Source organism: Terrapene carolina, unplaced genomic scaffold, assembly GCF_002925995.2.
Source record: "Terrapene carolina triunguis isolate 2854851 unplaced genomic scaffold, T_m_triunguis-2.0 Scaffold67, whole genome shotgun sequence".
Lineage (NCBI taxonomy): Eukaryota > Metazoa > Chordata > Testudines > Emydidae > Terrapene > Terrapene triunguis.
In genome coordinates, this window is record NW_020664418.1 from 36,487,215 (window position 1) to 36,501,515 (window position 14,301).

General features: G+C 44.3%; 1 protein-coding gene across 1 annotated transcript in view; it reads right to left on the reverse strand.

Annotated features, from left to right (window-relative positions):
- Positions 1 to 10,090, reverse strand: part of ABHD17C (abhydrolase domain containing 17C) — a 52,494-nt gene extending 42,404 nt beyond the window's left edge. Inside the window, exon 1 of the mRNA XM_024193930.3 lies at positions 9,147 to 10,090. Within this exon, the coding sequence (XP_024049698.1) occupies positions 9,147 to 9,685 (539 nt within the window). The 5' untranslated portion in view covers positions 9,686 to 10,090. The remainder of the gene's footprint in view (positions 1 to 9,146) is intronic.
- Between the last annotated feature and the right edge of the window lie 4,211 nt (positions 10,091 to 14,301).

Sequence of the window (14,301 nt, forward strand, 5' to 3'; positions counted from 1 at the left end):
AACTAAAAAACAAAAATCAAATCTTATTTTGTTGTTCATATCACCAAGGGTAGCTAAAAACAAAGCTAATTTAAAACTATTCTTGGCAATGAAATATATATCAATGATGGAAATTTAGCTTTCAAGTCTGCTTTGATCTTACAGTCCTGACATCAGTGACTATCTTTGCTAAATGTTACAGTTTTTCTAAAGACAAAGAAAACAACCTACATAACATGACACCAAAATCTGATGCACAAAGTTATTAAAAATGTTTACCAGAATACCAGTGGCAGCTATCTACTTGCCTGTGGCATGCTAATCATTTGAATTAATGTATGTTCATTGTGCAGTTAGCTGTATAATACATTGCTGCACAAGGTAACATTACCCTATGTTGCAGTCATATTTTTGATCAAATTTGTGTTCCATGTGATTCTAATTGCACTGTTCACCAGGATATGCATACATTACATAACTGCTTGCAGCCCTCACACCATAATCTCTTTAAAAGGGCCAAAAATAGGAAATACCACCCAGTAAAATCCAAGAGTCACGCTGAGAGTGCTTGGGAAAAATTCCAAATCCAAACAAATTTATGAAGACTCCAGTTTATGAAGTCAGATTCCAAGGAAGTATGTGCAGAGCAGGTAGATGCCAAAAGAGCCAGCCAAAAAAAGTTTTTCAACTTTTGCAACCAATATTAAGGAATGAAGGAACATCATACTAATATGGAATCTTTTTCTGAGTCTCTCTCTTCCTATACTATTTTGAAAAACCACAATATCTGCAGCTTAAACGGAACTAGAACTAAACTTGCCTATCAGGTGAAACAGCAAAAATGAGGAAGTACTGTAAAATAAATGCATTCTTTTATTATACTGAATATATTTACATCGGTAGTAAACAAAATCTCTGATAGCTACTTCACATTATTAACTGGTCAATTTTTCTTACATTATGCACATCTAATTAAGTCTAGGATACAAATGGGAGTTGCTGGAAGCAGCGCAGGCCGAGGGACGTACTGGCCGCCGTTTCCAGCGGGCCGAGGGACGTACTGGCCGCCGCTTCCAGCGGCTCCCATTGGCCTGGAGCAGCGAACCGCGGCCAGTGGGAGCCACGATCGGCCAGACCTGCGGATGGGGCAGGTAAACAAACCAGCCCGGCCCGCCAGGGGCTTTCCCTACACAAGCGGCATCCCGAGTTTGGGAAACATTGCTCTAAAAGAAAAACAACAAGGAGTCCGATGGCACCTTAAAGACTAACAGAAAGATCTTCAAGGGACTATGCTAATTAAACAAACCTCAAGTCAGTTGTTCAAATATTCAACTCAACTGAATGATCTGAATTCTTTGAAACAAGACTTTATGCTAGAGGGCTGTTCAAGCAAGATTATGTCAAAGAAAATTAAAGTGGCAGTTTAAGTATGCTGATAAAATGGTACATGCTATTTTCGTCTCTGAAAAAATATACTAATTAACATGGGCTATATCTTTCTACTCAGATAGTCACCACTCTGTTTTAGAAAAGTGCTAGGACCTCCTCAGGTGATTAGTTATCCTCCCTGCAAGAATTCAGGCAGTTATGAGCTCTGGCTTTAATGAAAATTATTTGCAATTTATTTTTTTTAAGCCAAGTTTTGCAAAGAAAATTGCACTGGGTGGGAATGGGTGTGGGAAGAGAACACCAACAAAACAGATATCTCTTTTCCTTTTCTTCCCCCCCCCCCCCCCAACCCTCCTTAATGTAGCTTGCATAAAGTGACAGTTCAGAATAGAAGAGATGTTTAAAATCCCCATGGTTTGGGAAAAAATAGTTCCTGGATTGATATATCATGAATCCTAAATGAATGGAAAATAATCTCCTACCAGAAACGCTTGGATTCTACTGTGTAATATCGAAGTCTGACTCCTTCAGTACTGGTGAATCAATGGAAGGAACTAGCAGATCTCTACTGACTATGAAGTATAAATCAAAGTTGAACTGTTCTGATGCTCTGTCATGGGTTGAGAGGACATACCTAAATAAATTACTCCATAAATCTTTTGATATTCGAGTCTTTCAAGGATTCAGACATAACCAGCTACAACCTCTTCATCCATTTCACAGCATCCAGATAGCAGACTCAGGAGTTTCACTTTGATACTATATTTCGGAGTCAAAGAGTTAGGGAAGTGATGCCGTCTTTCATTCATGTAGGATTTTTAAAATCACTTCACAAATCTTTCCTGGAGAGTTTAGGGAATGCATACATTGATTTTATCACTCCTACATATCTGAATTACATCAGGACACCAGCATAAGCTAAAAAATATGAAGAGTGTGGGGAGGGGCTCCGATTTATCCATCACTCACTCCCATCAACACCAATCAATAACTGCACACAGCCCAGGAGATCAGTTTACGATTTTATCTAATTTATTTTCTATTGAGTGAAACTGGATGTAGAATTTAACTCAGGGATTTAACAAAGACATTTAATTAAATATCATGATGACAGTAAGAGAATACTATACCCATTACCAGAGTCTTCCAAGCATTACACAATCTGCAATTGACTCAAGAATAGGCAACACAGAAGTAGGGAAAATATCAAAGAATAATGATGGGAAAAATGTTTGTTGTCATGCTCGAGAGTTTAAACATAATACCCAAACTGGATGATTGGGAATGTGTATCCCATTCATAAGGCTAACAGAATTCACCTTAATATAGGATTGTTGAAATGTTTTTAATATTTCACAAGTAGTTCGGGGGGGGGAGGGGAAGGTCAAGCTATAGGAATCCTACATATTAGCCACCCTCTCAGTCAATCAAATATTAGGATAAAAGTTAATTATATCACCACAAATAGCGAAGAGCACTAAACCCAATTAGAACTTGACATAAAAGACACAGGGTCTGAAATACTTTATATTATGCCCAGTTGTATTTGTAGAACAAATTAAAGCAAAATAGACTGACCAAACTGAAACAAAGAATCTAACTCACAGAAAGTGTCACCTAGACCTATAAATCCAAGAATTACCAAAATAAAATGTTTAGGTGCTTGATGGGTGTGTGTTAATTAACTGGAAGCAGATTTATCTCAGCCTGAACTCCTCAGTTTATGAGCACACAGTAATTATAAAGGCTCTAGCAAGTTTGTTAAAGTGCTGAATCAGCTTTTGACAGAAATAGTCTTTTCTGCAGATGCAGAGAGAATATTTTCTTCATATCAGCTTATTCAATTAGTTCAAACCAATGACTGGTTTATTCAAAGTTAACAAACCAGTTGGGAGTAGAAAAAGACTTGATTTTCTTCTCCAATCTATAAATAAAAACTAGGTGTGAGAGGATGAGATCTACTAGTTCTAAAACCTTGAAGGACAATAGCGACCAGAAAAAAATCTGTTCAATTCACTTAGTACAGATAATACTGTGTTTAATAAAACAGTTAATTTAAAATGCAAAATATGTTTTGATGTACTTTTTGATAAACTTTTGAATGTATCCAGCACATTTGAAGTAGTTTTAGTCAATAAACAATTTTAAAATGCCATTTTTGTGCACTGTTTGTTGAATTCAAATTTCCAAAACAAACTTGACACAAATCACAAGTAAACAAAATCAGTCATCTAGTAAGAAATGCACCGTTCACCATTTTTTAACATAAAAATGTAAAAATTAAGAATCTATAAAAACGTAATTTAAGCTATATACACCTCTACTCTGATAGAATGCGACCTGATATAACACAAATTCGGATACAACGCAGTAAAGCAGCGCTCCGGGGGGGCGGGGCTGTGCGCTCCGGCAGATCAAAGCAAGTTCGATATAACGCGGTTTCACCTATAACGCGGTAAGATTTTTTGGCTCCCGAGGACAGCGTTATATCAGGGTAGAGGTGTAGTTGCTTAAATAAATGTGCATCAATATAGCGTATGCTGATTAGCAAAAAGAAGCACCAAGTTAAGTGTAAAGGCTATATTTAGTTGCAAATCAACATGTTTTAATGGTTACCAGCCATTGAAAATCAGCCTCTCTTTAGGAAAATACCTAAAAAGTACAAATGGCAAAACAAGATTAAAATTGATTATTAAAATCAAGGATCCCTGCCTGCTTATTTCAATCATGATTAAAAATCAGTGATTTAAATTTCTTACATTTAAACCAATCCACCCTGAAGCAAAATAATCGGAAATACTGATCAATTTTTCTCCATTTATAAGCTTAAAAACAGCAGCCCCCATGCTTCAGCCTATGCAGATGTTTAAAAATAAATTAATCCATTAAAATGAGTTTATAATAGAAATCCTTTCAGAACTTTAATTGTAACAATGGCTAGAGGTGCTTAGCCACTGACTTCCAAAAGTTCAGCGCTTTGACTTTCTTTAAAACTTCAGCAACGAACATGTACTGCTTAATATTATTATTTTAATTTAAATTATTTTAATAGTCTTAACATTATAATCTAACATAGGTTGTCGTAATTTCTAATTTAATTTTAAATAGATTTATTTTTAAAAACCTGTATTTAATTTAAATTAAAAAAATCCAATTTGTAATTTTTATCCATCATACACCGGACCCTCGCTAGAACGTGCGTCTATATAGCGCAAATTCGCATATAACACGGCCGTGGCCATGGATCCCAAATTTAATTACTTTAATTGCAATTCATTTTAACACGGTCCCCGCGTTAACGCAGCACAGCGCATGGATCCCAAATCCCGCGTTCTAGCAAGGGTCCGGTGTATTTTGCTTACCTCCAGCTCAGAGATTAGATGTTTTTATATTTTAAAAAATGACAGATTAATATATCTTCTAGTTCAGTGGTTCTCAAACTTTAGCAAACCGAGGCCCACCCTTTTGATTAAAAAAAGTGGGGACCCCGTCCCACCCCTTCGCCGAAGCCCCGCCCCTGCCCTGACTGTTCTCCAAAACCCCGCCTCCCGCTCGCTCCATCCACCCTCCCTCTGTCACTCGCTCTCCCCCACCCTCACTCACTTTCACTGGGCTGAGGAAGGGGGTTGGGGTGTGTGTGGGGGGGTGACGGTGAGGGCTATGGCTGGGGATATAGGCTCTGGGGTGGGGCCAGGGATGAGGGGGGTGGGCTCCAGGAGGGAGCTCAGGGCTGGGGCAGGGATTGGGGTATGGGAGGTGGCTGAGAGTCCCGGCTGGAGGTTCAGGCTCTGGGCTGGGGCAGGTGGTTGGGGTACTAGAGGGGGCTCCGGGCTGGGGTAAGGGTGACGGAGGGGGCTGAGGGCTCCGGCTGGGAGTGCAGGCTCTGGGATGGGGCCAGGGATGAGGGGATTGGGATACAGAAGGTGGCTCCAGGCTGGGGTAGGGGGTTGGGGTGCAGGGGAGGGGTGAGGACTCCGGCTGGGGGTGGGTGTTCTCTGGGATGGGGCCGGGGATGTGGGGTTTGGGGTGCAGAAGCAGGCTCAGGGCTGAGGGTTCAGGGGGTGCAGGCTCCGGGAGACAGCTTGGGTGTGGGAGGGGACTCTGGGCTGGGGCAGAGGGTTGGGGTGTGGAAGTGGGTTTGGGGTCCCAGCGGCGCTTACAGCAGCTCACAGGAAGCAGCTGCCAGGTCCCTGCAGCCCCATGGCGCATGGGCAGCCAGTGAGGCTCCGCATGCTGCGCTCGTGCCCGCAGGTGCCACCTGCGCAGCTCCCATTGGTCGTGGATCCCGGCCAATGGGAGCTGCAGAGCTAGCACTCAGGTGTGGGCAGCACGTGGAGCCTCCCTGGCCCCCCATGCTCTAGAGTCTGCAGGACCTGGCAGACGCTTCCAGGAGCCACGCAGAACCAAAGCAGGTAGGGAGCACTGGGAGGGAGGGGGAGAAGTTGATCAGTGGAGCCTGCGGACCCCCGAGATACCCTCACAGACCCCGAGAGTCACAGAACCCAGTTTGAGAAACACTGTTCTAGTTCATGTACAGAGTAAAGAATTAATAAAAGTTGAGGTGCTTATGTAGTGTGATCTATAGATTACTTAAGAATTCCCAGTTATCACTTTGAGAATTGACAGGTTTGTGTTCCAAGATCAGGTCCATTAATATTCAAATTATTATATAGTTGGGAACCCCGATATGCACAGTTGCAACACTCACTATAGGAACTCCGGTATATTTACAAATAGCGGCTAGTGAACACATATTAAAACTACTTTTCATATGGTTTATTTTCTATCCATTGCCTATTACAGACAAAATATTAAAATACAATTTGTTAATATAAATTCGTTGTATACACGTTCAACAGCTCAATGAGCATGGTACAAATACATAGGGGTAAAGAGAACCGTTCCCACACACTCCAATTAAGAATTAATGCCAGTCTTGCCTGACTACTGATGGTAATATTAAATACATATTGATAAAATCAGTACACCTCTACCCCGATATAACGCTGTTCTCGGGAGCCAAAAAATCTTACCGCATTATAGGTGAAGCCGCGTTATATTGAACTTGCTTTGATCCGCCGGAGTGCGCAGCCTCTCCCCCCCCCCCCCCCCCCAAGCGCTGCTTTACCGCATTATATCCGAAATCATGTTATATTGGGTCACGTTATATCGGGGTAGAGGTGTATTAACTTTACTAAAATTAGTAGTACTTTACAGGGGAACTGTGAAACTAAGATTGAGTAAAATTCAGAAATGTACTAAACATTCCCCTCTTGCAGTCACGCAGAGGCCTGGGTTATTAAACAAAAATGTTTGGTTTTATTATCAAAATCATCGTTGGGTTCCATGTCTATCCTTCAGGCTAATTAGAGACATCCTGAATACTTCTTTCTTGGATGTCACCAACACTGGCAGTCACAGGCAACAAATGACTCTTCCAGATCTGTAACATTTCAAGCTGAAGATTCTAAGGGTGTCTTCGGTGAACTCAGAAAAACTTATAGGGACACCTAAATGCTTCCTGTGGCCTTGTTAGCAAGAGGCACTTTTCCACATATTTCAGGACATGACTTAATTTAGCATTGCACCTCATAATATGTCTAAGTACTGTGAATTTAAGGTGGAAATCAAAGCATACACAGATTCCATTGGAGCAGTTTTACTGACACAAAACCAGGTCCAAATGAGTCTTAAATATTACTGTAATGGTATAGTGTTCAAGTATAACACATGTATTTTAACATATTATGGGTCAGGCTTGCATTTTTATAATGAAAGCACTTACAGATATTGCGTCTCAGTTGTAATGCTGCCCGAAATTCTGAATAGAGGCTGTGAAACTAGCAGAATCTTGTTAATTTTAATATGCTGCTTAGAAAATATATGAGGTAATGTCTGCAGGCTCAGGAAGACAATTTTGTGCTGGTTCCTATTTAAAAGATTTTCTTTACAACTAGGAAGCGAGAGATTTTTTAAAAAGATAAAAGCTTACATTCTGTAGCAACTGATCCCTTAGCTGGCATCATCAATAGATACATTTACTAGGGAAAACGTCCTCCTCACCAGCAGTGAGTCAATGTACACACAAGCACACACATTTAAGAATACATATCTCTGTCAGAATCATGTAAATCTCCATGGCCAGAATCAACATGTGTCAATAAGGCACCAACTTCATTGATTATAACATTTATTTTGACTCCTGAGAGCCGTGACAATTATAAAGTCTAAATCTGTTAATGTAATGTTAAGAATTGGAACATACAAACACACAACAAGGAGCATCCTCCTTCACTGAACAAGTATCACCTTGTCTGCCTTAGGAAATAAAGAAAGAAAGCAGCACTTTTACCTGTGGGTAAAATAAATCCACAAAACAGGTTTAGATCAGTCTTGTAAAATTCTATTCACTTGAAGCAAATCATTTTTAAGTGGCAAGTAAAATATTTAGTCTTTCAATCTAGAAGAATGGACAAAGAGAATGCGTTCCTAGATTGGTAAGTTTTCATGGCAATTTTTCAAGTTTGATTTAGACAATATTAAAGGTGGGGCTAGAGAGGGGAAAACAAATCAGTCACCTTAACACTTGGCTCTTATATAGCACTTCTCCTCCCTTAGATCTTATCCACCATGTGCCTAAGTATTACAACATATTTGATCCTTTCTTTCATTACACTAGGCAACGTCACATGCCCTAGGTAGTTCTTTACAAATTAACTAACTCAATTTTTCAAGCAGTTCCAGTGTTCTCAAGAGTTGTCCGAGAGCCCTGGAAACTCAACTCAGTTAACCCACCAAACAACAGGTACAATACATACAGCAAAAGAGTAGGCTTTCCTACACCTACTTTCCCACCCAACAACATGCTTCAAACTTGACCCAGACAGGTCACTGCCAGAGGCAAGGGGATAGTTTGGACTCCATGTCTATTTAATCCCTGGATGCTCCATCTGCAAACAGGGAGATTCAATTAGTAGTAAATCTGGTGATGGTTTGTGAGGTGGTCACCTACCCCCAGGAAATCAGCTGAAATCACCTACTCATTTCACATTGGCCAGGTTGCTCTGGGAGGATGCAAGACCTCAGGCTGCCAGGCAGGGAATTCAGCTCTGAGTTGTCCTCTCCTCTCCTGCCCTACTGCTAAAGAGGAAGGCCTATGTTATAGAGTTTGCATGGAACATGGGGACTCCCAACCTCTAATTCCCATCAGATGGTTACTGTTTTTTTGGTCATCACTAACCTGATCTACATTCAAACTTGTTACCCAAACTTTGTCTATATGTGGAATTAGCCCCAATTCAGCCACTGCTGGCCAACAAATGTTGTAAGTGCACCAGTGCAAACCCCAATCATAGACAAAGTTGTGATTTGCAGCCACTGAGCTCAACCTGGTGTCAAGCTGGGATAAGCTCAACCAGTGCACATTACAGCTTCCTTTATCAATGGAAGTAGACAGTGGTGTGGCTACATCGGTTGTTGGCTACTGATGACTGTATCCCACATATAGAGAAGACCCAATAAGCAAAATCTCATTACCAATCCAAGCCATGCAGTTCCTCATGTGACTGTTGCTGGTGCCCCTGAAGGGCCATAAAAAAAAACCAACAGACAGGTCTTACCAGGTTAAGAAGTGTATACAGACTTCTTCCTCCCACCCTTTAGCAGGTTAAGTATACAGATGTTGAGTTTAACAGGGTGAGAGCTGTATGCAGAAATACTCATATTCCTTAGCAGGCCAAGAGCCATGCTCTGGTACCTTGTCCCCAACACCAATTTACCTTGTCCTGAGGGCCTGCCAGGCTGCGTCTATGTCTGCATACAGGTTTTTCTCAGAGGGTTTGCCTGAGCTCACCCCGTAGCCAGAGTAGTCGTAGGAGAAGACGTTGCAGTTGATGCGAGAGCCAAGGCCAATGTAGAAGCTGCACATCTGGCCCAGATCCACAGCATTGCCATGCGAGAAGAGCAGCGTATACCGGCTGGCAGGGGCACAGCGCACAAACATGCACCCCAGCCTGTTATCCCGAGATGTGCGAGAAAAGAAAACCTCTACGGCATCCAACTCCCGCTGTGAATACTGCCAGTCCGCCCGCTCACTCAAGTGCAGACTGCAGCTGCCCGTTCCTGTTGGGGTCCCAGACCCTGCTGCTGCAGCCCCAGCCTCCTGCTGCTGCTGCTCAGGCTGCAGCACTGTATACGTGGGCTCCGGGGGCAAGAAAGCCAACTTGGCAGCAATGCGGCTAGGGCAAGGTGGGCAGCAGAACAGCCAGCACAGCTCGCCCAGAGAGAAACCGTTCATTCTGGGGCCTTGTTCTGGCATCAGCGACGCTGGAGAAAAATTTACCCACACTGGGGGAAAAAAATTCAGAGTCCACCCACAGCAACCCACTCTCAGCCTTGCGAGAGCAACACCCCCAAAATGCAAAATGCAACTGTCCCACCAAAACTGTAAGCCACCAGAACCAATCCAGCCCTCCAAATCTAAGAAATCCACCTAGTGTGTGGGGGGGAGGGAATGCAAAATATAAATCAAGTGCAACCCTCCTTCAAAATCTACTACAATAAATCCAACCCCCCCAAATGGGCTGAAATCACCTAGTCATTTCACACAGCCCAGGTTGCTCTGGAGCGCCTAAAAAAATATATATATATATCAAGCCCCCCAAATCTACATCTGTCTCAGTGCAGCTCCCCAAAACCAGAAATTAAAAGCTAATCCCCCTCAAATAAGACCCCCCCCCCCTAAAACCACCAAAAAAAATCCCCCCCCCCAAAAAAAACCCACCAAACGCAACTCCTCACAATAACCTCAACGCACCACCCCAGCTCTGCACCCAGTGCCTGGCCCAATCCTGCAGCCCCTCAGTGGAGCCCAACCCCAAACACCGACCAACTGCAACCGGTCCCCAGACCCCGGCCCCCCAGAGCCCGGCAGCGCCACACACAGCCCCGAGCGGATCGACCCCCCCGGCAGACCCTCGCTGAAGGGCGTCCGGCCGCGGAGCGGGCTCAGCCTCGGCTCCCCCCGGGCAGGGCCATGCCGGCTGCGGCGCGGAGACAGTAGCAGGCAGCGGCCATGTCCCGGCTCCCCTCACCGCTTCCGGGTTAGGAGGGGCGCCCGGCCCGCCCCGGTACCTGCGGAGCGGCGCACACCAGCTGGGCACAGCGCCCGGCCCGGCCGCCCACAGGCCCCGCCGCGCGGCTCGCTGCTGCCCCCTAACCCAGCGCGAGGGCACAGGCGGGGAGGGGGCGCAGTAGCCGCAGCGCTAGAGAGAACCCGGACCCTCCGCGGGGGGAGCGGTCGGACCCGCCTCCTGGCCCTTTAAGAGAACCCCACGAGAGCCTCCGTCACGTGCGAGGGCCCCCCTCTCTGGCGCCCCTGGCCCATCTCCTCTACGCATGCGCTGCAAGGCTCGTGTGCTTTCCCCCCCTGGCTGGAGAATAGGTGCTTCGGGCAGCAGCTCTGTCCTAGTTGGGGGGAGGGGGGGAGACTTCCCTCTCTCTCCCTTCCCCCCCCCCCCCGCCCCACGTGGGATTCTTCATGGAGAGGGGTTGACTTGCTTCCCCCAGCTCCTTCTGCCCCTGCTCAGGGCTCTTGCCTGGTTTGCTTGTACGGTTTGCCCCATCCCCCTAAATAATGCTGTGGCCTCTGGACTCTCCCCAGGGCCCACAAGCCCAGTAATAAATACATGCATCTGTGCTGGAACTGGGATTGCTGCTGCACCCCCTGGCTTGAAGTGGTTTCCAGTATATACTGGGTTTACAGTTTGGTTCAATAGCTCTCAGCACCCCCGCTATACAAATTGTTCCTGCACCCCTGAAGACATGCAATTAAGGGTGAGACACTGAAACTCTTATACCTAAAAATAAAATACTGTAGGTCACAGGCCCTTATATCATCCCTAAAAGCTCCCCGCAAACATTATGCATGTGCTCAACTTTTAAGTACATGAGCCATCTGGCAGAAGGCAATGGTGTACACCTCCCAACCCTTCAAGTGGCTAACTGAGCTGCAGACACCAATCTATGGAGAGGTGGATGGGCCAATCCTCTGGGCCACTCTGAATACTGGAAATGTTCTGCTTCAACCTGGATGGGGGTTTGTGGGTCAAAGCAGGACAGTCTTGCAAAATCTGGGACTGTTGGGAAGTCTGCAGTATTGGTTTTTTTGTTTTGTTTTGTTTCCATTAAAAAATGTAATAAAAACATGTATACAAAGGTGTCATTGACATGTGATGTTCTCTTGCCTTTAGAATGAAAGAACCACAAAAGATAATTACCAAATAATCTTTACTGTAATCTTGCAGACAATGAGAGATTCAAGTAGCATATGAGTCCAGGCTCCGGCTTCATCACAGGAGCCCAGGCTCCAGACTCAGGACAGCTTTTAAATGATAGTATAACAAGCAACTCCTGCTCTGAAGAATGTATATAGCTGGTACTGTATGGGTTTAGCAAATGCAGAATAACTGAATGAACCTATCCTGTGCAGTTCCTTGAAGTCTATAAGCAGCATCTCATAACACAAAGCCCTATAAAAAAAACAATACAGATATTCTTGTGCAGAGATGGTATGGTGGGCTCATCATACCCTGATAAGTAATCTGGCTGCTCAGTTCTGAATAAGGTGAAATCTGTCAAGCAATGCCTTTTTGTGTCACATCTAGAGTGACACCGAAACTGGGATAAGAGTTGGAAGTTTGGATTCCAACTTAGCTGTAAGCATGCCACATGGGATAAGTCAGTGTAAAATTTCTTGGACCACGTCATATCACTAAAACATCTAAAAGGGGCTATGACATGCAAGGGACCAGGCAGCAAAGGCTGAACACTTACATCATAAATAAATTACTACTGCAAACAGAAGAAAATTAAAGAGACAACATTTCCCATATGCAGTGTTGTAGCTGTGTTGATTCCAGGATATTAGAGAGACAAGGTGAGTGAAGTAATGTCTTTTATTGGACCAAATTCTGTTGGTGCTTGTCTCTCTCGCCAACAGAAGTTGGTCCAGTAAAAGATATTACCTCACCGACCTTCTCTAACATTTCCCATACTCCACCCTGAGTCCTTCCTTAGGTCATATTTATAAGAGTGAGAGTCAAGTATCCTCTTCTAAATGGGAAGTGTCATGTAATTTGCTCCTCCATTGAACTTGTCTGTGTACATGTAATTAATTAGTAGCTCTTCATTGTTCTTGTAAATTCTCTACCATTTAGGATAAGCCCACTCTATCTCTTTGGGTACGTCTATACTTACCTCCGGGTCCGGCGGTAAGCAATCGATCTTCTGGGATCGATTTATCGTGTCTTGTCTAGACATGATAAATCGATCCCAGATCGATCCCGGAAGTGCTCGCCGTCGACGCTGGTACTCTTGCTCTGCAAGAGGAGTACGCGGAGTCGACGGGGGAGCCTGCCTGCCGCGTGTGGACCCGCGGTAAGTTCGAACTAAGATACTTCGACTTCAGCTACGTTATTCACATAGCTGAAGTTGTGTATCTTAGTTCGAAGTGGGGGGTTAGTGTGGACCAGCCCTTGTACAAAAAAAAGTAGTTCCTACACTGTGGGTGTCTCCTAGAGAAAAACAACAATTGCATAGGGCTGGACGAGTGAAGAGAATAGCAAAAAGGAAATCATCTTGAAAAGGGAAGGGTAGGGAATAAGGAGCAGAAAGCAGTTCTGAAGGCAAACAGTAATACTATACTGCTGATATCACATCAAGGTGTATGCACAGGATAAAGTTAATATAACATTCAATGAAATAAAATGATTGGGACTTAAACTGATCACTCACTTGGCGAATATCCAATATTCCTGAGTTTCAAAAAGAGACATGTAGCTTCTCTTGCGTGCATGTAAAATCGTGGTGTGAAGACCAAGGGACACCCTTATCCACACCTTTGTGCACCTGCTCATGAGGCAGCCAAAATGTGGCTATGACCCTAATCTTCCCAGCATAGCAGTCAATGCTGAGAGGGTTGTGCAGCACCCTACATAGCTGAGGCACGCATACACACACACCCTACACAGCTGAGGACACCCCCCCCCCCCCATACAGCTGAGGCAGACACACACAGGCACACATACACCCCTACCTGATCCTGGGGCCAATAGAGACTTGGTTTGGCCTCCAGCACAACTTAGAGCAGTCTCAAAGCTGCTCTACGTTATGCCAGGCTGCAACAGCCCCCAAAGGACCAGTCTAGCAGCTTGGGATTGCCAGAATACAATGGTGCTGTGGCCATGCTCCCTCACCCCAAGCTATGCCTATAATACACCCTTTGTTAAGAGCCAACATAAAGAGCTGCACAGAGAAAACCATTTGCAGTGCCCAAGAAAAAGTTTTATTGGTCCTACAAAATCCAGAAACTACACTACATATTCATGAGCACCATCTACCAGCACCTTATCCGTTAACTATTTCCAGATACACAGATATAGAGCTCTCTTGTAAAAACCCCTACACTGATTCTACATCACCTGGGGATTCCCCTGCTGGGATTGTGCGTGCATTAAAGCTGCTTCATGACACCAGAGCTCAGGAAGTGCAAAGGGAGCAGAAACTATCTGCATTTCCCATGCTGGAGATTCCCTGGTGCCAGGGAGTCCCCAGAAAGCATACAGCGGGTGGGCTACACCAGTTCCTGCACTTCCACCTTGGCGTCAGGGGTAGAAGGGCAATGGGCAGGGGGTGCCCTGTTAACATTTATAATTCTCAAAAGCTGAAATTGTTATTTAAAGAGCTGCTTTCCTGGATCTTTCTTTTGTGTATTCCTCTTAGTGCTATTAGCTCAGCAGTTTGCCTCTTGTGCTTCTCTCTGTCTTTTTCCCTCAGCGTTTCCTTTGCCCTGTTTTGTTTCTTTTCTCTTTCATAGTCCACCCAGCAGGTAGCTGCATAATTTTTACTTGACCAAATACTGTGAAAACACTCAAG